Genomic DNA, 27,961 nt, shown 5'->3' with positions numbered 1-27,961 from the left:
TTCTTAAGAGTAATGAGTAGGCAACAAGTCAAAAAAAGAGGAAACCTGTTTTTATTTAATGCCCATTGTTCATCTTGAAACAAATATGGGAAATTTTGAATTGATTTCCGTATTTTCATATTCTTCCGAAAAGCAATTACGCACAAATGAAGTTTAAACTGGTATTTTCCATTTTAAAAGAACATTATGCCTCTTGTACATTTAGACTCTCTTTCACATTTCACTGCAGCACATGACAGTGGCTGATGGATTGGGCTTTTGGTGGTTGAAACTGCTCACAGGAAGATTGCTACCAGATGAAAAGGTCTCAGAGTGCAAACTGGGCGGTTTTGAATAAAGCTATAACTTTACACTCTCCCAGGAGTGTTATCAAGGACCACACTAAATAAAAAACACCGGTGTGACATGGACAGACATTAAACTTAATTTGCTTCAAATGATCTGATAATATGAATTTCAAATAAAAAACATTTGCTATTGGAGACGGGTCTTTTCCCTATTTGCCTAAAGCAACTTACAGTATACTGTGATAGTGGGAATATTTTGAGGTTAACCATTTTCAAAGACAATTGAAAAATTAACCCCAAGCCTCACAAAAATGGTTTTTGGTGGTTGTCTTGATTGTTGGGTGATGAAGTCTGTGAGAAAATGGAAAATATACAAGTTTGTAGCTGGATGGAAACACTACAAACTACACTTGTGACTCCTGGCTCCCAGCAGGATCACCTGTGGTAAAAATGTTTTCTCGTGAGATATGATGACAAATCTAACTTTTTCTGTCTTAGCAACAAGGCAAGACGGACCTAAAGCTGGAGATGTATTTTCACGTTAGACTGGCTGGTGATTTTGTATTTTCAATCCATTGTGGTTTGTTTTGTGAAGATGAAATAAAAAATGTTTTTCATCTTCAGACGTTGGTTTTCATACCATATTTAAAAAAAAACCATCTTCGCAAACAAGTTGCTGTTTAAAATATAGTATTAGCCGCACCATTTTCACCACGTCATCTTTATTCAAAAGGGTTTTTCGGGATGGGAATTATAACTTTGGTGCAGTCGTTGGACAAGCTGTGTAGCACTTTAATAAATACTTTCAAAGAAAAACTGGAAGATATAAGTCCGACTCTTCACAGACAGAACAGAATATTACATATTTTACCTTAGCGCTACTTCAACGTTTCCTCTTTGTCCAACAGAGAAAAGAAGTGAGCACGTTGGTAATAAAAAGACTCAACTTGCAAATTCCTGATTTAGAATAACTAAGCAATGCAAGTATTCATCAAATTTTAAAACTTATATATGTTTCAATTCTTGGCCAGCTAATTACAGTATACAGTTTGTACTCGCTTTGTAAGAAGAAGACTTAAAAAAGACATAAAAACCATTAATAAAACACTTTTTGTTCACATTATTTAAAACACAATGTCTCCCTGTAAAGTGACACTTTGAAGGAAGCACAATAATCTTCACAAGACACAACTAATGCAAATCAGATTTTCTTCTGTCTTTTCTTTCTGTTCTTTTTTCAGTTGAGCGAATAATACGCGTGTAGTCCCTTAATCCACTTAATATGTAAAATTTCAAATGGTTTTGAAAACATTTTTCCTCATAATATCCTCCAGATGTGGAACTAAGTTGAGCTGTCAGGTTCTCTTCAATTCTTTGTCTGTCAATATTTCCCAGATGACAGTATCAACTTCCTGGTAGCTGTTTGCAACATCAAGTCCATTTTACTCACAATGATTCTCCAAAACACACTCTACAAGTCAAGCTACCCATAGCTGCATCAAACATCTGATAAAGGCTGCTGTCTACTGGAAAATATACACATTTTGGATTTAGGATGATTTTACAGAATAATTATATTGATCACATCGTCTGGCATTTATAACAGCCCTCCCTCTGCAGAGAACAGGAGAATAGAAGTGATAGTAAACCTGTGAAATTTGACTCCCAGATCAGTGACCTCCTGCCGTTTCATGTCTCTTTCTTCAGCATCAAACTTGATTGATGTGACTTACACTGCAGCATGCTGTCATATTGCCTGTGCAGTTCAAATGTCAGGCTTCTGACTCAGTAGCAACCAGCTCCCATACTGAGTGAGTAACTTTGCTAAACCAACTGAGCCATCCCAGCAGTCACACTCACACACACAAAGCCCTGCAGATCTGAATTGACACCTGGCTGGGTGCTCATCCCTGCTCCTGCTCTGCGGTGTGAGGGATTGCTCTGTCATTCAGAAAGCGGAGCAGCGCTCAGTTGCCTTTCAAAGTCTCAGATGCTTGGCCCCCCCACGACCAGACAGAAAGAGAAAGAGTCGGCCTGGCGCTGGAGCCTTGGCAGTAAGAAAGATCTGCGGTGTGGCCCCTCCTTTTTCACTGGGCTGGGATAAGCTGGGAGTGTGGCGCCTCTGAGGTTAGTGGGCTGCCTCATCGAGACACCAGCTCCATCATGAGCCTATTTTTATTCCATTTTCTCGCGTTCCCTTTTTTCTTCTCCTCTACTCAGACCTATGTTGCTCTGTATTTCCCCAACACTCGGCTTCTCTGTTTATCTCTTCACCACTGTCTTCTTCTTCTATAGTGTTGAGATGTGTTTCGGTCTGTATGCACGACAAAAAAACGAGAAAACCTACACAGCTCAGTTTCTGGTTTGGATCCCAGCATTCACTTGCTTTTTTCCCCCCATTTCTTTCTTTCTGTATTTGTTTTGCACAGACACTTGCCAAGATGGCTAGAGCTCCCTGTCACTGGTTTGGCAGGATCCATGCACAGTATATAGTGAGAGTGCTTTAACCTTTATGCACAAAAGCTATCTGTATCTACAATAGAGACATTGTAAAGCAAAATCTGTCCAGCTTCTCATTTTTTCTCCATCAAATGTTGATTTAACCTCAACATGTAACCTCTTGCATAAAGCTGCACCAAGAGGCATAATTAACATGCAGGTTGCCACCTTTCTCACACTACGCCAAAAACAAAGAAAAAAAAAGCAAGACTTTACTGTTTTTGTTGTTATTGTAATGCCCTAACTGTCAGGATTTTAAGTTTAAGGGAAAGCATCACTGTATTTGAACAGCTAATCCAACACGTCGAGTCAGTTCACGTACAATGCCGTTGCGCTGGCGAGTTTGCAGGGGGTCCTCGGCACACGGTAATGGAGTTTACCATTATAAAGCAGCTGTCCCACATCAACAGTCCACACAGACAGAGACAGTGGCGTGTTTGTCCCATAAGTGATTCTATACAAGCACATTGTGGCAACTCCTCCAGCATTTTTTAACAGCCTGGCAACAGCAAGCTCACAAAGTGAAAAGGGTCTAGACTGGTTTTCTAAACAGAGCCCCGCTTCACATTAGCTCTCCAGGTTAAAGGAAACAGTGCAACAAAGATACTGATGTACTTGTAAATAAAACCTTAATTAGGACTGGTTACCAGAACTTTACATTGGAACAAGCAGCAACTACAGCAGGTTTTCGAAGTAGTACGGGGGTGAAAATTGAGGACATGACCACAATTACCACAAACATATCTAAAGGTCTGAAAGCACTAATATTTCTTTAGCACTTTAGACAAAGTTTCTCTGGAGTCAGAAGGTGCTTGGCAAGAGATAAAGGAATTGCTTGATTTATTTAGCACCAATCTGCTTTTCTCTCAGTATCACCCATCACTCTGCTAACAGCCATAGCTAAATGAGCTCTGTATCTCAAAAAAGGAGTTTCACACAAAGTATTCTATAAGCTGTCCTGGCTGAGTTGAATTCATTTGAATAATTTACTCTGCAGAGCCGCATGAATATGGGGAAATGGTTGATCCATCAATCTAGTGTGACATGGTGCTTTTGAAAAACACAGTTTCCCCTCTGTTGTTTTTGTGCATCTAATGAGCAAGGAAATAAAAAACAAAGGTAGAGAGTTATATAATAAAAGTTTTCTTTAGTGAGCCCTGGAAAGGATTTGAAAACCCTGAATTAGTTTGGTGCTGCATGAGCATGCAATTTCCTCTCTGTCATCCACAGCGCACACGACTGACATGGTGTTCATTTCCACTGGCTTCCATCTGTGCCCACATCTGAAGATTCCCAAGGTTTAAGCAATGATTGGAAATTCACCTATTGTCCAGCATGAGCACAGTTTTGTGGGCATGTCATGCCACTCTTTCCAGTCAGAGCGCTCTGACGTCACACCATTTATCCCTTTCACCATACCACCCAAGCCTCAGGGAGACCACACCAAATCCTGCACTCGCCCCTTTGTGCAGAGGAGTGACTGCCCCTGGGATTGCTTTAATGAGCCTTATTACATACAGTAAGCCCGTAATGAACTTCACAGAAAGCAAATACTAAGAGCCGTCCCAGCCAAGGGTAGGTCATTCTGTATCAGAACTATTACAGTTACATGCAAGTTATGAGAGGTCACCAGAGAAACTCTCTACAAAATACTTCTGATTCATAAGCATCAAATCTTCTGCAGAGAAGGAATGCTATTTCTTCAAGGACAAGTGGACTTCTTAACAAAAACAAAGCCTGGATTCTGAGCATCCTTTGTAGGTTGTAGGACAAGCATTTTTCCTTTTTGTTACAGCCCATCTAGGACAAACCCCATGTACTTGACATCACCATAATGTTGAGAATGTGACCACATATTTTCACAAACAATACTGCTGTCAGTTTGAAATGCAGCAACAGTGTGACTTTGACAAAAATAAATTCAGACTTGTTTGCTGTGGTGGATTGCACAACTCAGGCAGACTGATTTTCATACCGTACGGGTTGCCTGGAACAATATAAAATAAAAAAAAACACTGAGATTTGCACACAGTGGTCTTTTAAACACCATTCGGGAAAATAATGTCTCTGAAATATTAAACATTATTGATTTTTTTAAACAAAGTTTTTAAAAAGTTGTGAGTCAAAATATTAGTGCTGCTTGAAGAAATAGCACGAGGTATTTTAAAAAGTGGCCCAGGTGGTTCACAACATAATGAAGGTCTGGAAGTTGCAATGTCAACTCTGTAGCATTTGCTACACAAAATAAAAACCTATCATATACTTTTTCTTGTTCCCTTAACGATGGCCTGCGACCTAAAGAACTTCATTCCTCATTTCCCTCTAGTCACAGCCCATGCCAACATGCCAAACCACAATGTGGACAGTGTAAAATCCTGCTGTAGTCCCCCACCAGCCCGAGTCTCTAAAACTAACAAAAAAAAAAAACAGCTGTTGGAGCTGAGTGAATGCACTGGATGAATGAAACTCAAGCTATGAGGTGTTACTCAATGTAATGCCACTTACAATAACGTATTCATTCATTTAGGCTCAAACCCAGCCGTACATCCTTGCCCTTATGCAAGTATCTGCTTGTATCTGTGTCATTGAAAGAGCCACATCTGTTAGTTTGAAGTGTCATTAACCCCTTCCAGCAGCTCTGCACTTGCTAATATTCATCACTCTCCCTGGTCCCATTTTGCAATAATGGAGCGAAATGTAACTTGCTACTTTGCAAATACTTATTTTTCACAGATTTTCCTGAAGCATTATTGACAAAAGATCATTTTGGGAAGGAGGTGATTCACCCGCAGTTAGCCTATCTTCCACTACAGGCCAGTGGGAGACACAGCAACACCCACAGACATCACACCGAATTCAGTTTAGTGTGCAGGGTGCCTTGTGTCAGTTTAATTTAATTTTCTCCAGTAAGCTCTCATCTTTAGGCACTTGTCTTACCCTATAATATCATTAGCAGGCCTATTTTATGACTTCAGCTAAAGCACACACACAGAAGAATTAGGTCAATTAAGTCATGGATTGCTTTCAGATCCCATTGGTCCCTGGGTATGGATCTGCTGTGATTCAAGCATTGTCTCTTCTACATTCATGCCAAGAAATCTTTTCAGCTTGTGTGCTTTGGCCTCATCGCGATGCACCCTTCTTCTACTGCACAAACACTTGCCAAATCCTGCAGCTTTGTCCCACCTTCCCAAACGGGGAAAAGAACACAGTATAGCACGCAAACAGCTTCATAGTTTTTTCTCCCTTGTCACCTTAAAATACATCTTACAGATAGTTTTTAGTTGCTCAAGGTATTACAGTGGAAAAACCCAGGAAACCTTGCGTGTCACTTCACCAGATACAACAAAAAAGACAGCAAATAGTTAGTTTCTCTAACCTAAATTTAAGAGTGTGACATGACTAAATGGTTCAGTTCTTTGAAATTAGTGATAAAGGCATGTCCCTCTGCATGTTATGCAACTACAACTTGTGAATTAGACCGACAATACAAGAATATTATAACTTCCATCAAAAAATTGATTTCAGAAAAACACATCGTCCTTCCTCAGACAGACTTGCATCAGTCCAGTGAAGGCTGTCTTGTTTACATTGTTGTCCACCGTGCCTGCATGTGGTTTGTCTGGTCTGAGAAAACAGATTTGTGTTTGTTTGACTAAATTGTGGGACATAAATGTTAGCAACAGTCTGGCAGTTCCAGGCAACAGGGGGCTTGTAGGTGTGGAATAAGTCTGGTTCTAGGGGGAAGTGTTTTTCAGACTGATAACTCTTTTCTCCCAAGAGGAAAAAGAAGGGAAAATTGAATCTAATCATTCTGGCACTTCATTTGGATGCCCCTGATCTGTTATCAAAACACAGGAGAGCTTGAGGAGACAGAGTGAGAGGAAGTCCCTGCAGTGAGACAAAAAGCAGGGACAAAGACGTCTGAGCAGAGCTGGAGTTTGGAAAAGAGAGACGAGGCCTTGTGAACTCTCCACTATGTCTGTCTTTCATGACAGATGCAGAGGCCCAGCCATTGACAACATGTGAGTTTTAGGGGGTGGGGGGAACATGTTGAATAAACATATTCAGTCCTCGGCTACCCCCCGTCCCGTCTCTCCCTCCAAATGAAAACCTTAGCTGATCTACAATATAGATTCATCTGATAGCTCAGTTTATAGTCTGTGTTTATACAGCAGGATAAATGTACCTTCTCTAGCCAAGAGATCATGATGTTTCTATCTCCAAACAAACATCCTCAGACCCCGCTACATGTTCCCCAGACCACTAGGATGTGTTGATAATGCTGCGTGATAGCTGAGACAGCAAGACAGTCCAAACAGAAACAGTGATGAACTCTGGAAAAAGGACAGTTTAACTCTAAGCAGTCGTTTAGGACTCTGGTTCATTTTAGGGACAGTCCTAGCTCATACTCCTCCAAAATTACAAAAAATCAAATTGGCACATTGGAGTGATGACTTGCCCGAGGAATCGATGGGGTTTCTTGTTTATGCCACTCTTCTCCCTCCTTTCCTCCCTCGTTTCCCAATATTGCCATGGTAACAAACCACTGCCTGAGCTGCATCTATGCCACTTTTGCACGCACGCAGCATGAGGTAAATCACCTTTTTTTTATAATCTGCTTTCTTTCTCATTCTTCCTCCACTCTTTGTTTCAATAATTTTCCACTTTCTTCAATTAGTCTCTACAAATGAGTCTTTTATCTCAGTTTTTCATTCAGCATTTTTCCCCCTTTACTGCTGGCAAACTTTGTGCGTGATGAATACCTGCAGTAAAGACCATCTTTTAAATCTTTTTACTGAATCATTTTGTCATTTTAAAACTTAAATGAACAGAAGATAGATCTTTTTACTGATTCTGTCCTTGTCTAAGTGGCTTGGCCCATGATGACAACAGCCGTGGTTCCCTTCCCCCATCTCTTTAGCAAACAGCCTCACCATACGTCCATGAGTTGGTGTCATGAATAAAGAGAGGAAGCAACAGGGCATAGGGCAACTTCACACTTAAAAGATGTATTTACAGAACGACAGGGGGGAGAGCACTTGGACGAATTTCCATTCTCAATAATCATTCTTTCATAAATATACAAGAAGAGTAAACTGAGGATATAGAAAACTGGAGCTGACTACTATTTGAATTGTGGCATCTTGACAGAACAAAATATTGCTCTGAAGGTAGAAAGGTTACAGTGAAGTTCATTTCATACTGAAGACAATATTTCAGAAATGGAAATAAGAGTATAAAAACAACTTAGACACCACTAACCTTGTGTGAGTGTAGAATTAATATGTTTGCGATAAGAAAAAAGGAAGGAAAGGAAGGCCTATGAATAAGAAATGGTGCAGTAGCAGCAATGACAGGGATAGTGACAGTGGAAGAGCACAGACTGAAGCTGGCTGAAATTTAAAGCCGGGAATGAAGCCTGATTATGCAGTCATATTATACCCATATACATGATGTTTTATATAAAGTTGACCGTGAAGGCATTGTGACAGTGCATTAACCCACTAAAAGTAGAGCTTAAACACTGAAATTATGCTTAGTGCATGAAAATAAAATGCTTTGTGTCCACAAATGGGTACAGTTCAGATGTACATTTCCTGTAAGATATTCAGGCACACAGATGACTGACATTTCTAATGCAGCAGAGAGAACTAATGTGAACATTATATGATGCTCACAGTGCCAAGGGTTACATTTTAGGGATGTGCTGGAATCATAATGTACACTTTGAACATTGCACACATACTGTAACAGATTTTCCATTAAATCATAACCATGAAAGGAGTATTTCTACTCTATGTCTCCACTGTCTTATCAAATATTCTGTTTGCTTTGGAGACCACACATCTTTTGGAGATAGCCCAGGAGACTTTCCAGATGTCAAAATCAACTCAATGGTTTCCCCCTGGCTTGAAAACATTATACATTTTTAATCAAAGTTTTTGTTATACTAGTGATGATGAAGCTGCCTATGTCCTGTATTCATAGTGTTGTCAGGACTCTCTGGTCGTCAAAACGTGAGACCAGCATGCTTGTGATTGAAAGTGTGACAGTTCACATCACTGATGGACTTGGAAAAGCCAGTGAAAATGGGAACAGATTAATTCACTTCCCATCCCACAACAACTAGGTAGCCTTGAGCAAAACCTGCTTTGTCACCACCACCAAGTCTGTGTTTGTACTGGGAAGCTGTGAATGGGATGCAGGAAGGAAACAAAGCACCGAAACAGCAAGTCACTGACTCTTCCTGAATTACTAAAGAGTTAAAAAGGCAAATTAGTTCAAGTAGATCTTTGAATCAGCTACAGGTCCTCCAGCATGCTGTGACTTCACATACAAAAGGTAAAATGGTACATTAATCACAATATCTGCTGTCTTAACTAATCAGAGCCAGTAAGGAATAAGTTGTTGAAAGTAAAACTTGGCAGCAGGTGACTCTTTAGTTCTCCTCAGGCACAAAACCACAGATCTGCACTGGTACACAAATCAAGATCATTCACATCTGCACACCCCCCAATTCAGTTAGATTACATGAGAGTATTACTGCTCGCCATAAGATAGCAGAGTTGTACTTAAGCAATTCTACCAACTCTGATGCAAAAAAAAAACCTCTGAAGCAGCACTAAACATACAGGTAATTACAAGGTCACTTGGTTGTACAGAAGGGTAGATGGATCTAGTGCTGCAGATGTTCAAGGAGGAAATGATACAGCATCCTGTAGCACATGACATGCATGCAACTGAGAGTTGAGGTATTTGTAGTTGCATCAGTGATATGGTGATATATGTATATTTTTCATAATTTCTCTAAAGACACAGACAGGTTTTCCTAGAGACAGCCTCTGAAACCAGATGTCTGGATGCCTTCAGTCTTGGCAATTATGCATTGGCTTGTTGAAAGCATCAACAACTTGTTTCTCCATTATCCTGGCTACTGCACTGACCGGCTCCCTGTCGGTATCGATTTGAGCTGTGAGTTGACTTCGCAGAGGCCACTACAGAAAAAAATGCACTTTTCTTTTTCTGCGCGCTTAACCATGAAGTTCTTTTTTTTTTTTTTTCATACATCCTCTGAGGGTGATCAACTTCACCATATAGTCTGAAAAAGAGCCTCTGTACAGTGTCCACAGGCCACTCACAGTGAAAACAGAAAAATGTAAGGTCAGTACATTTTTCACTTTATATTCCAAGGTGCTGCAACTCAATATGCTTTTGTCTTGATCAGATGAGACTGACTGCGTGGCCAACTTTTAACCTACTCTGAAATGGAAAGGTGGTGTAGACAAGCGATACATACTATTTTAGTTTAGCCACTGGCAGCCAAATCATATCTGTTTCACGAATTTCCCTATTCCCAGGTCTCCTGTGTTGATGCTTTGGCTCCCACAAGATGCATTTGCGAGGCAATCTGGGAGGAACCCAGGGCACTGATTAGAGGATTTCTTCCACCCTAAAACCCTGTCTACACTAAGACACATACATATACATACCCCTGGGTTTTTGTTCTCTTGCTCTGATACCACATCACACATCTTAAGTCCTGCACTCCTGCATACCAGCTCTGCCTAATTACAGCTGAGAGTCCCACTGTTCCCCACGCTGCCCCCAGGCCCCTCACAGCAACGGGCTATACACAAAAATCTAAACAAAGATTTGGCCTTTCAACATGCTTGTTAAAAGAAGCGGGACGGCACTCTCAACATGAACTCTGTAGCAGCGGACCAAATTAGCCTTATTGATGAGATACATAACCCAATTAGTCTCTGCACTAAATCTTTAAATCGCCTCCCAGTACTCAGAGAAAGTCAGTGTTAAGTTGTCTCCTTATTACAACTAATCTGTCTTCCCTTATAACACAAGGGGCATTTGTGGTAGATGTGGCAAAGGCCTGAAGATATGCAACCAAGAGTGTGAGGGTGGACCACCATGGAGCATCAGTGCACACAGACTGGGAGTCTGGTTGAAGCAGGTCTGGGTGCCTCTCTGTCTGAAGCCAAGACAGACAACTTTGGCGAACCACAATGTAAAAGTGGAGCGCCTCTTCCCACAAACCTTCTTCTTCGTGTGGCTTGTCATTTTCTCCATTTCTCACTATTATTTTCTCTGTCTTAAATGGCATGGCAAAACTACTGACTCAGTAGAAGTGAGCCAGGTACCAAGTACCAGAACATGTTTTGCTTTTCTGTTAATCAGCTTATCAACTTTCAGTCATTCACTCATTTATCAGCCACTGATTTCAGTCCTATTAAGGTATTGTTTGAGGAAGTATGTTATTTTAATACCAATAACAAAATAGTACTTGTTGCAAAAACTTTGTGTGATTACAACATTTTTCTAGAAAACTTTTTTTTTCCATCTATTAAAATAACAAAAATGTAATGTTGTAAACAGTCATACAAGAACTTTGGCTAAATAAAAACCTAGATAAAATTTCCACAAAGTACAAAGCAACCCATGGTGCCACGTGTTAGTCAGTCCTAAAGTGAGGTTCAACAAGCCCAAGCAGTAATTTGGTCCACTGAGGAGGAGCAGGGTGCTTTCATGGCACCATTACTGTTCACAAGCATCTGCAAAACATCCTGTGCCAGTGTATATTTCCTGAAACACTACATCCTATCACTTATTTCTCACATAAAGCGCTGTAGAATTGCCTAATGCCCATCAGGTCTGGTCATAAACCAAAAAAGATGTAATTTAGTGCAGGAACAGGATGATCCGACCACACGCCCTGTAACTGAATGCACCACTATTTCCATGAGCTTGTTGGGCTCAGTAACATTCTTCTCAATTGTTATTTTCAGCTGGCAGTCAGTGCAGTAGCATGGCTGGAGCAAAAGGGGACTGAGGTTTCTGGCAGACGAAAGCGATGCATTCTTTGTAAGAGTGAAGTTCTGGATATGGAGACAATTTGCTCAGCGGTTAAGATATTTTAGGGCTGTGAATATATATAGTCCATGCTTTTCTGGGGAAAAGACACTTTATTGAATGTAAAATACAACATGTTGGAAACCGGGTTATCTTCCATAATGTACTTCATCATCGTACCAAAAATGATTTGTTGCTGTTTGCTTGTGATCTGGTTTCCTTGTTACTGACTTTTGTTACCTGGCAAGCTGTCACTCAGCGTCTGCTTTCCAGTCTGGTGGCTTCTGATGAACAGCAGGGGACTGGATGGATGATTTAGCACAGATTTGCTTTGGAACAGAGCGAATATCATGAGCAGATGATGCTTCCTGATGCCCAGCTTGTTTATCAATGCCAACTGCCTTGCACATGTGCAAGGGACACGGGATGTGTGAACAGAAGGCCTGGCAGCCTTTATCACAGCGAGCCTCTTGGTCCATCTCCCCTACTCATTCATACGTCTCAAAGGAAAAGGGACACAAAGTGAATATTTGTCTCTATTTATGAAGGTCAAGGAAAAGTGTTCCTTTTCACGACCATAACACTGAGACAACGTCACTGTGAAAGCAAACACACCTGCAGTCTGACTTCACTCTGTTTAATCTCTGGTAATTTACACCAATTTCTTCCTTCTCAAATTAGATAAGCCAGGGCCTGGTCTGTTGGGAGCCACAAAGTGCGGTTTTCACTTCACTCCAGGGAGGCCTGAGCCTCCCCAGGCAGGCAGATGTGCTGCTCTCACCTGCTCTGATCCACATGTCCCCGCTCCTGAGCGAAGCAGGGGAAGTGATGAGGTTTAACTAAATCATAAAGGGGACACAGCAGTGTGGGAAAAGGAAGGGTGAAGAGATAAGAAGTCTGGACGGTCGAGGAGAAAAAGCGAAGAGAGGGAAACAGAGACAAAGACACAGGAAGAGTGAAGGAGATCCCACCCCAGAAAGTCAGAGGATAGATGTTAGACGAGGGATCAACAGCTGTATCCAGCTGCCAAGCCAGAGCTGTGTCACAGCTGCCAGAGGCTGACTGTCCCTCTGGAGACTCAAATGTTTTTCTTTTCTCTCTCTTGCTCTCTTTCTCTCTCTCCTTTCACTACTCACACACTGTTTCATAGAGACTTGTAGCCCGTGATAGGAGCTCAGCCTCACCTGCAGTCTGGCAGACAAGCTGTACTAATGAAAATTCTTGTCCCATGAGAGAGCTATATAAGCCCATCTTCCTTCCTTTGCCAGATGTGGGCAGGAAACTCCTCCAGCAATCTTTTATCTCTCACAACTTTTTCCTTCACAGCCAATACTCAGCGTGGCTGCTCTGACCTTTTGCAATCACCCTGAAGTCTTGTAAACACTGCTTGCTTTAACACTCCGTACTCACACAGCAGACAGCAGCCAACAAAGCAATTTAGTACAACTTAGTGAATGTTTTGCAAAATATATCACTAGCAGGTCATTGCCCATGTATGACACAGTAACAACATGACAGCACGTACTCCTCTCATGGAGAATTTGGACAAATAACAAATAAAACCTAGTAACACGTCAAAGCAATCGGCTATCTGGAATATGACTGTTAATCACCAGTTAATTCACAGTAAATTCCACATTATTCATCATAGAGCCCAATTGCCACAGATTCAGTGGTTTGGGAAGCAAACACCCACAGCTTTAGCTTTCCCTTGATGAGGAGCATTTCCTCCAATATTTCGTTTTTGACCAAATATCATAAAAATTTCAACCACAGTTTTCTCCTCTACTTGTGCTGTTGGAAAAAGAGGCGGTGAATTTTCTGATGGACATCTGAGCACAATAAAATGCACTTAGCTGTCTGAAGCACAGCAACTTTGACCCACACCCACACTCTATCCAGATGTACATCAGTGTTTATGTTCGCTTCAGTGCCCCTGCTAGGCCCAAGAGTAAGTGTTCAAGGAAGTATTACATTTGCAAACACGTTAAGTAGCACGTCCAGTTTCCTGCAATTTCACTATTGCCTGAAAATACTGTTACACTGCAGAGTCACAGCAAAGCTTGGTCGTTAGCAGGAGGATAAAGAAATAGGGGAGACCAAAACCAGAGTCAGCTCAACTCAACCTAAACCAGTCGCACAGGGAGCAGTCTGGTATTAAAACTGACAAGAGAACATTTCGTTTGACACAAGCCATCCCCAGAAAAATGTCTGGTGAGAATTGATTACACGGTTTGTGTACTAAAATACCAATCTGAAACTGGCAATTTCACTCATCTCCACAGTTAGTCTCAGTTATTTGCACAAAGTTGAATCCTCATTTGGATATTTAAAAAAAAAAGTCATACTGGAGAAGTTAGTGTGATTCATTACAGAGAGAAAAGTGGCAATATAGAGAGTGATTGAGCCAGTGAGCAGCCAGGTGTCCCTTTCAGTCTCCAAATCAGTGCATTTTACATACCTGTTTTGCAGAACTTTAGTTTGGGTGAAAGTGGAAATGAGCATTTTGGTATGCATTACAGTGAGAGCTGCTGGGAATATGTGGTTGACATTTTAAGAGTATCAGCAAAACACTGAGAGGAGAAAAGGTTTGTTGAGGAGCAGAGTGAAGCATAACATGGGTGCTTACTGTTTAAATAAACCAGAAGGCAGCAGAATCATTTCAAATCACGCATGCCACTTGCACTTGACATTATTATAAGTTTACTGTTGGTGAATTACTTTTGTAATTGTTTTTCTTTTTTAATATGAAGTAAATCTGTTCTTTAGGGAATGTGAAATAGGTATTATTGAGCATACAAATTAACACAAGCAGACAGAGTAAAAAAATATATTCTGGCAACGTAGACTTGACCCTGTCCAGTGGGAAAACTAGAACAAAAGCACCTCCTCTAATTACACAGTGAACACCAGATCTTTAGCTGGGCTGATGCGAAGAGCATTATGAATGTGTCTGTATTACAAACATTATTCTCTCACACCACTGCAGTAGTCATTTAGCAGTCATTTTTTATCAGACATCACACGATCAAGGACACCATGACACAGGGTATTGGAATCAGTGTTATTAGCACCTGTCTGTCGGTTACCAGTGGGTGGTCACTATTGTACAAAGACACTGTGGAAACTTTGAGGTACTAGTGTGAAAGAAGCATTTCAATCATTCATTCTTCTCTACAGGGCAATTATGATTATTCTTTTTTCCTTTTTTTTCACATAGACTGTTTGCTTTTATGTTGGCAGAAATGGAGAAGTGATTCAGAGTACCACTTCTCTGAGGTACCTCTTTCAACTAGGCTGCCTTTATAGAATTCGGTGAAATAATGAATGTGTTCGAGTGGAGCTGTATGTTACACTGCTTTAAAAGACCCTGCATATGTAGTTATCTAAACTAAAAACAGCAGGCTCCTACTGTGATCATCATTATTGTTGCACAGAAGAAATCCTAGCCAAAGCATTACAATCCTGAAGATTATCAGCATGTTTTTCAAGGAAGTGATGTATAAAGTCAAAATGTTGCCAAGGCACCATTACGACAGGAAGCACGTTCAGTGGTAAACGAACTGATAATAAAAAGGTTAGAAACAAAAATGGCAAAATGTTTACTTCTTCACGTGCAATGTTCGTCTCAGGTTGCAAAAGGGGGCTGCAGCAATGACAAGCAGTCCGTTCTGTCTTGAACACGGGGAGGTGGGTTTATAAATTAGATCTGGTCTTTTCTCACACCCAGCTAACGAGAAATGAAGTGAGATCAGATAAGAATTTGGAGAAGGACAGACCGACGGACAGACGTGGAAGCCCCCCTGCTCATGTCACCTCCGCCACTCATGCAGCACTTGTCAAGGCTCATTTCCCCCTCAGCTGCCCGGAGACCCCCTCTCGCCTTTCTGTTGGAGCCAGAACGACCCCCCGACACAGACAGAGGGACAATTCTTTACAGAGACACTCCAAGCCAACCAAAAACCATAACAATGTTAAGTGCAAATTATTCCCCCATGCAAGATTCTGAAATAACCGACTGAGTCATTACTTCGTAAGTGAAATAACACATAGGAGACCGCTGTGCCTCATTATCCCCATAAAATATGTTATAATGACATTTTATATTACTCTTCATCTCCCATATCACGAATCAAAAGCCTTCTATTAAATTACCTCAAAGAATTACTTTCACCTTTTTCACTTTCTATTATTCTAAAATGACCCCACACATTTGTAATAAAACATATACTGGCAGAGTACAAGTAAATAGTACCTCTATAGGGAATGGATGTTCACAATGCTCAGTGTAAACCAGAGTTTTTAAAATGGTGCAAGAGAGCTTCACTAGTCTTATAAATGAAAGGAATAGATGCATCAAAGGGTGTAGCAAGATCCCTCAGACTTGTGGTTCCTTTATCACGGCAGATCCATAGTTTAAATGTTATGTTTGACCGATCACAATCCAGAAAACTTGAACAGAGGCTGAAAACTAAAAACGTTGAATATTAGCAATGGTTCATGAAATACATTCCACAATGCAGCTTGTGGTTTTTAAAATGTTGTTTTTTATGTCGGAATTGATTTCCCCTCTTAAGGATGACCTATTTTCTTTGCAGTAGATGTTGCGTATTGAATTGCAAGACTGATTGCTGTTAATAGGCTTAAGTCATTATTTTTAGTTATCTTTTTCACCACATATGTAATTATAAACCCATAAACCAACTGATGTATAGCAGAAAGTGACAAAATATCACAGGCACCACTGTGGAGTCAGACTACATTAGAATAATGATGAACTGATGTGCTTTTGACCTGTGGAGGAAGGGGGGAAATTAGCCACTTCAAACGTTTGAATTAATGATCACAATATCCATATTGTACTTGATTTTTTGGACAGCATTATGGATGGAAAAAGAGGACATTGGGAATTTCATCTGCAGAGAAAAAAAAGGCAGTCATCAGATGTCTTGCTGAGATGTTTGGATGTAGAGCTGGCACCCTGAGTAAGAGCGGTCTGTTCTCACATGGCCCGCCAAATACATGTCTGCAGCAGCCAGGCAGGCCTAAGAAAGGCCAGAGAGCAGAGACTTTGAAGGAGTACTTCATAGATGGGCCTTGTGAGGCTGATGATCAAGCATGTAATATTCTGAAAGTTATGTATGTGAGCTGGTAGCTACACTTTTGGAGGCACTGCAGAGGAAAGAAAACTCTGACCATCTAACTTGCAAAATCAGGGTTTTCAGATAATTTTACTGAACTTCAACCCACATCGGAAAGAGTGATTGTAGAGCTTAACAGTTCTCCAAAGCATACATTTTTTTAATTATTCTCTGGTTCACTTTCCTAAGTCCATAATCAATTTCAGTACATTCCTCTTTTTCTTCACCCTTGTGGTCCCTATGATTTATAACAAGAGGACCTCCCACAAGAAGCCTTCATAGCTTCTATTTCTGCATTCAAGCCAGAAGTCGCGGTAAGGCTTGCATCTCCCTTCACCCCTCCCTCTCCGGAGGCCAAGCCCTGGGCCAAGATCCCATCTGCTGGGCCCAGAGTCCTGACTGCTCTCTGTGTTCAACTTCTTGATCCTACTACTTGAATACTACAGCAGGCACTTGTGAAACCGAATTTGTAGAAACGTCTACACTTGCTGATTGGAGGAATTACTTGAATAATTTACACAACTGATCAGCTCTCCTTTTGTGAGTCTTTTTTTTTTGTAAGATGGCTAAAAACAACTTGAGAACATAATGTTTTAATGAAACAGGACTTCAGTCAATGGGGCTTCTGTAATTTGTCTGAACTTCAATTCATCTTGTCGCCTATGGCCATTTTTTCTCACGCTTAACTAGCCTAATTAATGTGCCTTTTGAGAGTGAAGTGACATCTATTTCTTTAGATAAAGCCCTGAATTTGTCTCTGCCTGTGAATATGTGAAAAACCACTTTGTGTCCAGGCTGACAGAGGACTTTAAACTGCCTCTGTTACCCTGGAAACCTTTTGAGAGGTGAAGGGGAGGACAGCCAAAGAGGAAATCATCTTGGCCCAAAACTGCAGGTAAATCCTCACTAAGGCAGTTAAATTTACACAGGTTTACCATTACAAACCATTTCTTCTCATAGGAATGAAAGGAATCAGCAAAGTTAGAAAAATGTATCTATTTATCAAATCCATTTCCATTTGTAACATGTTTACAAAATCAAATCACAAACTTATAATGAAGTAAGTCTGAAAGAAAATCTCCTACCTCAAGAATGCAGGTCCCTGGTGCTGTATTCTCCTTGATGGACACATTGTAGAAATGTCTCTCAAAAACAGGCTCGTTGTCATTTAAATCCTGAAGTACGACATTTACTACAGCAGTCGAGGACAGGGGTGGTTTCCCTCCATCTGTGGCGACCACGGTTATACTGGGATTCGGGTTCATTTCATAATCCAGCTGGGAAAGTGTGGTGATAATTCCCGTAACAGAGTCTATAGTGAACCATTTGGAGGAAGCACCTCGGTCTTGCAGGATGCTGTAGTTAATGTCCCCATTGGGCCCCTGGTCTTTGTCTCTAGCTGTGACCTGTAATACAAAACTTCCTGGAAACACCACTTCGGGGATGACCTGTCTGTACACTGTCTGGTCAAACAGTGGAGGATTATCATTAATGTCAACCACCTGGATGATGAAAGAGGACTCTGCCCTGAGAGGTGGTGTGCCTGAGTCTGTTGCCATCACCCTCAATTCATAGGTGTCTCTCTCCTCCCGGTCCAAAATCTGATCCACACAAATCAGATAGATGATGCTATCCTTAGTGGTCAGTGCAAATTTTCCATCTCCTCCCTCGAGCGACACATTGACATTTGCATACTCTCCATAGTCTGGGTCAGTGACTGAGATCCTGGCTACATACTGGCCTGGTTGTGCACCCTCAGAGATTCTGGGAGACCCATCCTCACTGAGAAAGATAATGGTCATAGTGGGCTGGTTGTCATTGTAATCTCTCACATGGATAGTGACAAAGGCATTGGTCACCTCTGGCTGGGTTGCGTTGTCTTGCGCCTGTACCACCAGTTCATGAACTCGCCTCATCTCAAAGTCTAGTGGTTTGTTGAGTGTGATGATGCCAGTGCGAGAATCAATGACAAAGTAGCGGTCTGGGTCACTTTGTCTCCTGTTGATTTCATAAAGTACCATCCCATTGTCTCCTTCATCAGCATCTGAGGCGAACACCTGCAGGATGTTGCTTCCTGGTTGGAGATTCTCAGAAATTATAGCATGATAGCGGCTCTGGTTGAAAACAGGAGCGTTGTCATTAATGTCTTGTACAGTAATATCTAATGTCATCTGATCAGTCCTTTTGGGGGAACCGCCATCAAAGGCTTCCAGGGATAATGTATAGGTGGATCTTTTCTCTCTGTCTAGAATGGCATTGACCACCAAGTCGAGGTAGAGAACCTCATTGCTTCCCCTCCTGGTCTCCAAGGTGAAAGCCTGGCCAACATTTCCATCCTTGATAAGGTAACCTTGTGTTGTAAGCTGTCCTTTATCAGCATCCACAGCCGGCTCAAGAGGAAACCTGGTGCCGATGGCAGTCTGCTCAGGGATTTTAAACTGTGGTCTGTTTTCTTGAAAATGTCGGGGCATGGTCATTTATGTCATTCACCTTGATGGTGACCTCCACTGTTACACCTGTCATGGTGACTGCAATGAAGTTGTACCTATCCCTCAGTTCCCTGTCAAGAACTTTGGCGGTTTTAATAATGCCTGTGCTCTCATCTATGTCCAGATCACTGCCCACACCGGTGCCCTCGTGATCTGATATAAAGAAAAGGGATGCTGTGATACCAGGAGGAAGTCCAGCACTAATGTCACCCACGATTGTGCCTGCTGGCTGTTCCTCATCTAGCTGTAGCTCAAGGGTTCCCAGGGCCACTGGTGAATGGACTGTTATAAGCTCCAGGGCCACATACACCATTAGCACTATCCTTCTGTTCCACCAGCCTTCACGGTGAGAAAGATCCATTACAGACTTCCCAAAACCCTTGGCAGCTTTCTTCATCTCGGCTCCCTTTTAAACCTGGAGACACACAAAAAGGAAACACTGCACAATATTAAAACCTGACAACAGCAGAAGCTAAGAAAAGGTGTGTTATGTCTGCATCGAAATACAGAGTAAGTTAGTTTAAGAAAAATAGCTATGTGCCTTAAACACTTTCCCATATGTTTTATGGGCTCAGTTCCCAACCATAGTACATACAAATGGTTTGGCACATAACATTTTCCTACACTTTTAGTTCACCTAATAAGTCAACACCTAGTTCCTCCTACATACCAGAAAGGTTGTCTTTGCTAAAGAAACATCAAACCACTGGCCACAGCATACAAACTCAGAAAGGGACTTTTTGGCTGCCGCTACTGAACTCTAATATAAAAGGTGCAGGAATCATTCTTGCCATGCTACCTGCTGTGTTCACCATAGCAGTGCCCTATAATGTACATCTTGGACATTGGGTCGTGAATTTAATATTTATGTGTGCTACTACATTTACTGTAACTCATGGAGTGAGCAGTTGTGAAATATTCTTCCAGGAAGATTTAAAATATTTAACTCTCCTCAAGCAAACATATTTATCTTTCAATACTCATGGGAATTAAGAGTTTGAGTGATAAATCAAGAAGAAAAATATTCAAATGTTGATATTTAAAAGTAGCAGAGGTGTTAGAGTTCCTTGCATAAACAATAGTTACGCTCTGGCAATGGACCCACACCACTGCAGAGGATCTGTAATTGAGACTGAGAGACACTGTCGAGCAATGTGGAAACTGTTCAACAAGACTGTCACCATCTGCAAAATAATCCAAAACCAAGTGTCTGGCATGCAGAAAAACTGTGTTTTTTCATTAAATAAAGAGACAGTCTTTCAATTGTCTGTGGTCTAAATCTAAATCCATGTAACTGTACTAACTACTTTGAACTGCTGCAGAGTAAATGTAGTTTTAATTTAGAGAAAACAAACTCTAGTTTCTAGTAGAAGATTTACAAGGCTCCCCCTAGTGGTTCAACTGATCCCTGCAAGGTAACATTCAAAAGACGTTTGTGTATGTATGTGTAAGCATGTACGTGTGCACTAAATGTCTACCATGTGTCACTGAACGCAGTGCGGCGTTGTGTCTCAGCTGTGGTGGTGACAGTGTGTTTGAGTGACAGAGTAGTACAGCAGAGTTGAAAGGCTCCATGCAGTCTACCTCTTTCCCTTTTTCTGGCTCTGCTGCATTGTAATTGAGGTCTCCTGGATGATGGCCATAAGCACAAAATTCTGGAGCTAATTTCAGTCTGCCATGATTCGTAGGCCACAACACTGAAGATACTAACTTTAACACTATAAACTGATTTGAATTCAGTGCAAAGCACAGCTTGTTTAGAAATTTGACATAAAAACCGGTGCGATTATTCGACCATTAGAACCATTAACAGAATAAACTCTGAATCAGTTTGCCGCATTCATTCCTAATTTATTTTATATTCACAGAAACCATAATAATTGCAAATGAAATTTCTCATTACATACCATGCAGTATGTTGAGTTGCTTTGTGAGGGCTGTTCTGGCCAAGCACATGCATGACAGGCAGAAAATCTTGACAGCACTGAACTTTAAAGTCTCAGTATTGATTTACTTGTGGATGCACTTCTACAAAGCTTTCTCTAGAGCACAAAGGATAATTTTCAAGGCCAGATTTTTTGTCCAAATGCCACAACTGAAATAATGCATTCTCTGGTGGAACTACAGTGGAGGACCTCTGCAGAGCAGCACAGCCTAATGGATACAGCAGACACACTTGGGCAGGGTAATTGCACAATACCAGGTTGAGAAGGACATATGGTTTAAAAAGATTCAGTATGAAGTTAAAAAGAAATGTCTGTACTTGAGCCAAAAAGTTCACATTCACATACTGTGTAACAAACACTGTCAGCCCTCCCACCCAGATATCCATCATTGAGAAAGTTAATAGTCATTTAGCACCTATTCGTGTGTAGGGCTTCAGGGAAAGCAGTCCGGAAAAAAACAGACCAGAATAGCTGCTGATGGTTGAAAGCTGTTGTATTTAGTAAGCCAACCTCATTGTGGCTTGGACTCAGATGTTTTCCCTGCATCATTATACTAGATCATGGTGAGTCCCTCCTACTGGTAGTTAAACACTGGTGAAGAGTTTTGTTAAGATGATGTAACTGCTGGAGGATTAACCCCCATGTACCTTCGACAAGGACACAAAAATATTTAATTTGCACAGCATAAAGTGATTAGTTGCTTAAAAATAAAAAACTGTCAGTGATTCACTCTAATGAGGCATTTTATCAGAATATTTGAAAACTGCAGGTTCTTTAGCCCTACTAATTAAAAAAAAAAAAAGCCAGATTCACTCAATATTAAATCTGCCTTTTATTGGAAAATGTATTGAAAAAGCTGTTAGGATTCAGCTGAAAGGTTTTTAAAAGGTAAATGTCCTTCTGGATAGATTTATGTCTGGTTTCACAGACAGATAAAAGTGCTAAATGACATTGGTCTGAATACTGACCTATGATGTGGCTGTTTAATCTTTGTCAACCAGCATCTGAATTGCCTTTGATACCTTGGAGCATATATTATATATTATATATTATATATTGGAGTCAGGAGCTATGTTGTTTTCATTGGTGATTATACATCTCAGCGGATCACCATGACAAGCTGCAACAATAATGTTGCTTATCACATCTTATCGTTGCTTATTGCTTATTATATTCAGCTACAAAAAGGGAAAGCATGAGAGTGAATGCCCCACGTGATTTCAGAACGATCAAGAAAAAAATCCCAGAGTAGAAATCCTGGTGTTTTAATTGACTCAGATCTGAGTTTTAGGATACTCATGTCAACACTTTGAGAGACTCATTCATTCAGCTTCTGCTGTTGGACTGTTGTAACTGACTATTGTATTCTGTCTGCTCTGCCAGAAAATGACTGTTAAGACAATTTGAGCTCATTCAGAAAGGTGCTGCCAGAGTTCTAACAAGAACCAGGACAAATGAGCGCATCACTTCTGTTCTTCTGTGCTACAGCTACTTCACAAAACACTCGTTAACACATAAATGCATTATCATTTCTGTGAACAAAGTTAACCCAAGAAGGCTCTGAGATCTTCAGGAAGCAGTGAGCTGATAGAACCTGGAGCTAGACCCAAACCGGGCGCACACAAATGGCACCAACTTCCTGATGATGGTAAATGTGCCCCAATTCTCGGCACTTTCAAAGATAAATTGAAAACTGTGCTGGTTTCCTGTGACTTTAATGACTTGGTTTCTCAGTTGCCCGTTTGTTTCATCTGTTGCATTCAGGGCCATACTGCTCTATAGTTATGTTTCTGGTCTATTTTTATCTTTGTCTGTTTTCGTTTTTTATCTGTATTTAATGAATTCTAGAAATGTGCTATACCAGTTAAGCTGCCTTGCCGCGGCACCACGATGTGTTTTACACACATAGTGTGCACCTGGTTGTTAGCAGTAACTATGGCATTGACCCAGTTTCTTTTGAATCCTTTAATCCAAGTCAACTGACCATTTCTAAGGTTTCCGGGTTGTACATACAGAATGAAACCTCTGTTTGAATATAGTGGCTATCACTTCAGCCACTTTGGTAGCACGACTGGAATCAGCATGAAAATCCCTGGTTGAACAATCAGGGCCTCACTTCTGTATCTCAATCATGTTCAGCAAAATGTGCCAGGTTCTCATTTTTTGTGATAGCTGAAAATGCATTCGCTTGTTTGATTCTTGTTTCTCATTTTCTGTCAAGTACTATTTGTCTGTCTATCAAGACAGGCAGGCATGCGGCTTGGCAATAGGCAAGGCGTCTGAATAAACACTTCTACCTCCTTCTATGAGCCAGTCCTTACATTAAAAAGAATGCCAGACCTCTGGTAAATGTAATATGGAAATAGGATTTTTAACAGTGTAGATTAAGAGACGTGTTAAACATCATAAACAATATAGTGTACTATTTCAAAAATCATGGCAAAATGTTTTGTGTTGTTTTTTTTTGCCTGATAACATATTAGTGTCCCTTTAACTGTCAAATGCATATGTTATTATCTTAAAATAATGTATCTATACCACAATATTTTACAGTCTAAACCAAGTGTCTGCTCTACAGAGAAAGAGCACCAACACTAGCTGAAATTCATCCCATTTCATCAAAAAGCTGGTCTCAAACACAAAACTTCATCTGCACTACTTTAATTAACACAGCAAAACATGCCAAGAGGGACTCTAGTGGCAGACTACATAAAATGAGCTTCTAATTCCATGTCATGATTTCAGTTAACTCAAAGAAAACTTATGTGGTTTCAAGAACATGCCAGGCTGCCTGAGGCTCAATGGAGCCATAATGGAAACCACAGACAGAACTGCAGATTGACTGGACACAAGGATGACAGGCTTAGCACAAAGCAAACTAAAAAGCACTGAATGTTTGCCAGACTATTGCCTCTCACCAGTGTCTCATTTCTATGCCGTGCGTTAGTCTTCATTCCCTGGGCATGTAAAAAAAAAGCCATAACAAACACAGTGTTGGAAAAACACACTGGCTACTTTTTCATGGCGAGTTGAAGGTTTCTGAGGGTCTATGACAAGAAGGATCATCTCTTTCCCACAGCAAGAACAGCATGGGATAGCTCAGCTGTTTATGTAAGATGTTCTGGATTAAAAAAACACACACACCTTATGTCTTTGAAGATGATGGCATCTGATATTGCGTTGGCTGTGCAAGTGGTTGCATCATTAAAAACACATGTGCATCAAGTTACAGTAGCGGGGATGCAAGGAGAGTTTGGACAACACCACTACATCTAAGGTCACCGACCGCCTCATATGTGAGCCATCACATGCAGGATTCTAAAGACGACAGGACTGACGGGAATTTTTAAACATTGATAGCTTCCTGCTTTAAGCAGCGCTGTTGATTTATTGTAGGTGACAGAGTCTCATCACGAAAGAGAAAATCAACTCCTCCTCAAAGGCCGTGATTGATGTAAACTTGACTTAATTTACCGATGATGACACCACGGGAAGATTTCACAAACCACAGCGACTACAGCCAAGCAATTTTCAGAAATGTAAAGCAACAAGAAACTTTCTGGGTGGTGTTGGTGTGACCGTCTTGGGAGAAACATATCTCGTGTCTCTCATTGCTTCTTAGCTGTCTGAAACACTAGCTTCATCAAGAGCATATGCAAGCTACAAAGACAGGACTAGTGAAATGATTACTTCATGTGCTGCACCACGGGTTTATGACATAATCCCTGAATTCTTATAAAGGCTGTGGAGGTCCAAGTCCTGGTTTTATCAGTGCTGCTTTACTCTTTGTTTAACTGGAACACATTGGAAACTGGATATATGTCTATGGAGAAATTGAAAGTAATTAATGTATCACCAAATGTTCCCAAGCTTAAGTGGGTATTAGGTAGGAACAGAGGGGGGTCTGTGAACAGCCTCCTTGACATGGGGTGGACACTTAGCCTCACATTAATGTACCAAACTGAACTTAAACTGTTGACTGTGGGTGAGAGGAAAAACAAGCTGGCAGCCCTTGATGTGTGTAAAGTCAGAAAAGGCTGCATAATTACTCATTGATGGAACCCAGTGGAGACTTAATTAATTTATTAATTGAGGGAAAGGAACACCTATTCACGGTCAATGAACACCAGTCTGCCACCACAACAACCGTGCCGACATGTGGGGAATCGTTTGGTATGAGTTCAACTGGAGCAAAAGGGAAGCACAAAGGCTGCAGCGGCTGCAGCGGCACTCGGAGCACAATTCAATAAACTCCATAGGTTGACCAATTTGAGAGGAATGTCTCCGAGGGGCTTCAAGAAGTGCGACATGACACGCAGTTAAAATATGTGGCTGCTCTTCAAAGTCTGTGTGCAAGCCGGGGGAATAATGTGCAGTATTACACAGAACAAAAAAACACATCCACTAATTCACACTTTCATGCTATAAGATCCATGAATATCCTTATGAGCAGCTTTTGTGTGGGATTGATTGCAGCTGTAAAACAGCTGGATACAGCTGGCATATCCTAGTGTAAGTCCATTTATTAGAGGTTTCAATGCATACTAACTTTATCCTGTAACTAAAGGTAAATAAGCACCATAGGCGAATATATGAGAACTTTGTGTCCATCGCTGCGCAGAAATCTGGGCACGAAAGAGGTGCATGGAAACAAGTCTACAAAGAAGTAGGCTGCGTTCTTAGGTCAATGAGTTTAGCATCTATCCAGCCACTAGAAAGCATCCAGCTTCCTGCAGCCAGTGAGTCTCTCTGTGTGACACTGAAATGATGATGTTGTGTGTTCACTGATCAACTGCACGCACAACTTCAGTGCATCAGGTTGGATGTGGGGGGGTGCGGAGATGTGATCCGTGCTGTGATGAAGAGCCTACTCACATTCATTTGTTCTTCTGCCGTGTTTTAGAGAAAACGAGCCACCCAGGTTCTTCTCAGTTTGCCCTCATGAAGACAAAGTCCGAAGTGAAAGTTACATCCATCTCAGGAGCTTCAAACACTGATATCCTCTGCCGGTGATTCTGGAGATATTCCTCTACCTTTCACACAGCTCGCTTTGGCACTTTTCGACCTCTTGCCAGCTTAAAAAAACAGTAAAACTGCGAACTTGGGCGCAGATCAAACTTTTCTGTTCTCTTCCAGCGACGCTATCAACTTCTCGGCATCCACAGCCTGTCTGTGTCTGTGCGCGCTCGCAGACCCACTGCTGCAGCACGCTGACTGAAGCCGAACAGTGTGGGGCCGAGCAGCCGACGTCCCCCCCCCACCACCCCTCCAAAATCTAATGTATTCAACACGTGATGGAGTTCAACCTCCTGCTCTGCTGCTGCTGCTGCTGCTGCTGCCACACGAAGCCACGCCGACTGCAGCGAGGCAGCTCAGGTTCTTGCTGAACTTTGGTGCCACCATCCTATGCGTAAGGGAAGTGTAAATCAGCTGCATCACTCTCAGAAGTTCAAATAAGTGAGCGGAGTGATTACACAGGTTGGAATAGTCAGGAAATGGGATGGAGTTTGAAAACTCTGCAAACTCCAAAAGTTTGGAGTGCAATATGCATGTGGAAGCACATTTCTGTGGTTTTAAATTGGGTAAAGTTGAACCTCTGAAATGTTAAGCAGCACATAGTAATCTGGAAATTACCACGCTGCATTATATTTTAAAGATATACAGTATGTAGCCTACATATATAATACCACATCAATACATAGATTTGACATATTGCACTGAATATGAGGATGAAGGTGAATCTTTATTTCTTATTGTCAAGATAACGTTTACAGGATATGGGAACAAATGAGAACAAAGAGATGTAGAGGTTCGAACATTAGTACACAGTATTATAAGAGCATATTGCAAGTGTATAATGTGACAAGTAGTGTTTATTAAAGATATATTAAATAAAGAGTTACAGCTGAAAAGACTCTCAGGTGCCACTGTGATGTTCACCTTATATCCAGCTACTTGTGTACTTGTCAAATCTACCTCAACAGAGCCATGGCATCATAAAGGAGCCTAGCTATCATACAGACAGGGTTTTTCCTTCCAATGTTGGAAACCAAAGAGACCTCTTGGGGATGTTTTCTTCCAAGTCAAAAAAAGAGACAATGTCCTATAACTTTTCCTCACATCTTGTCAGGCTTTAAAGGAGCACAGCCTGCAGCTCCACTCTGCTCCCCAGAGGAGCTCTGCTTTTATCTGTAATGGTGCTGGAGCCGTAACCCTGCTTCTTTTTCTCGTCACTTTCAACTCTGAAAGTTATTAAACCCTTGTCGCTTTGCATTTACAGTTGATAAACAGGAGAACAACAGATGGGGCCCGTCGCGTCAACAGTCATATTTGGTGTTGAGAAACAGTTGACATCACAGTGGGGTCAATGCATGCAACTAATCATCTTGTTTTCAATCACAGTTGTTTGATTGTTGCTGTTATCGTCACTGAAACATCACAGAGACGTTCTTTTAAACTGACTCACACTTTATGATAACATCACATTAGGCAGGCTGAGTGACAGAGCAGTATGCAGTAGTTCTGCGTGTGCTGATTAAGAGAAAAACAACCTAAAAAAAGTTTGGTCAGGGATCCCGACAGTTCAGCAGTTTTGCTGGCTAACCATTTTTGTCCTCCGAGCAACCTAGTTATGTCTCCCCACACTCACTCTGTGAACTGGCTGTATCACCAAGTGGAATGACTCCCAGTCCTGTGGCAGCTTCTCATTATTACTGTGACAGCAGAGCAGA

General features: G+C 41.2%; 1 protein-coding gene across 1 annotated transcript in view; it reads right to left on the bottom strand.

Annotated features, from left to right (window-relative positions):
* LOC113172965 (protocadherin-16-like) overlaps window positions 1-26,444 on the bottom strand; it is a 74,071-nt gene extending 47,627 nt beyond the window's left edge. The window contains 3 exon segments of the mRNA XM_026376109.1: window positions 17,881-19,254; window positions 19,256-19,699; window positions 26,106-26,444. Coding sequence (XP_026231894.1) covers window positions 17,881-19,254; window positions 19,256-19,681 — 1,800 coding nt within the window. The 5' untranslated portion in view covers window positions 19,682-19,699; window positions 26,106-26,444.
* Window positions 26,445-27,961: the final 1,517 nt, after the last annotated feature.

The sequence above is a fragment of the Anabas testudineus genome, chromosome 13 (genome assembly GCF_900324465.2).
Source record: "Anabas testudineus chromosome 13, fAnaTes1.2, whole genome shotgun sequence".
NCBI classification, from domain to species: Eukaryota; Metazoa; Chordata; class Actinopteri; order Anabantiformes; family Anabantidae; genus Anabas; species Anabas testudineus.
The sequence above is the reverse complement of the archived record's forward strand: the minus strand, read 5'-3'. Positions and strand labels throughout refer to the sequence as shown.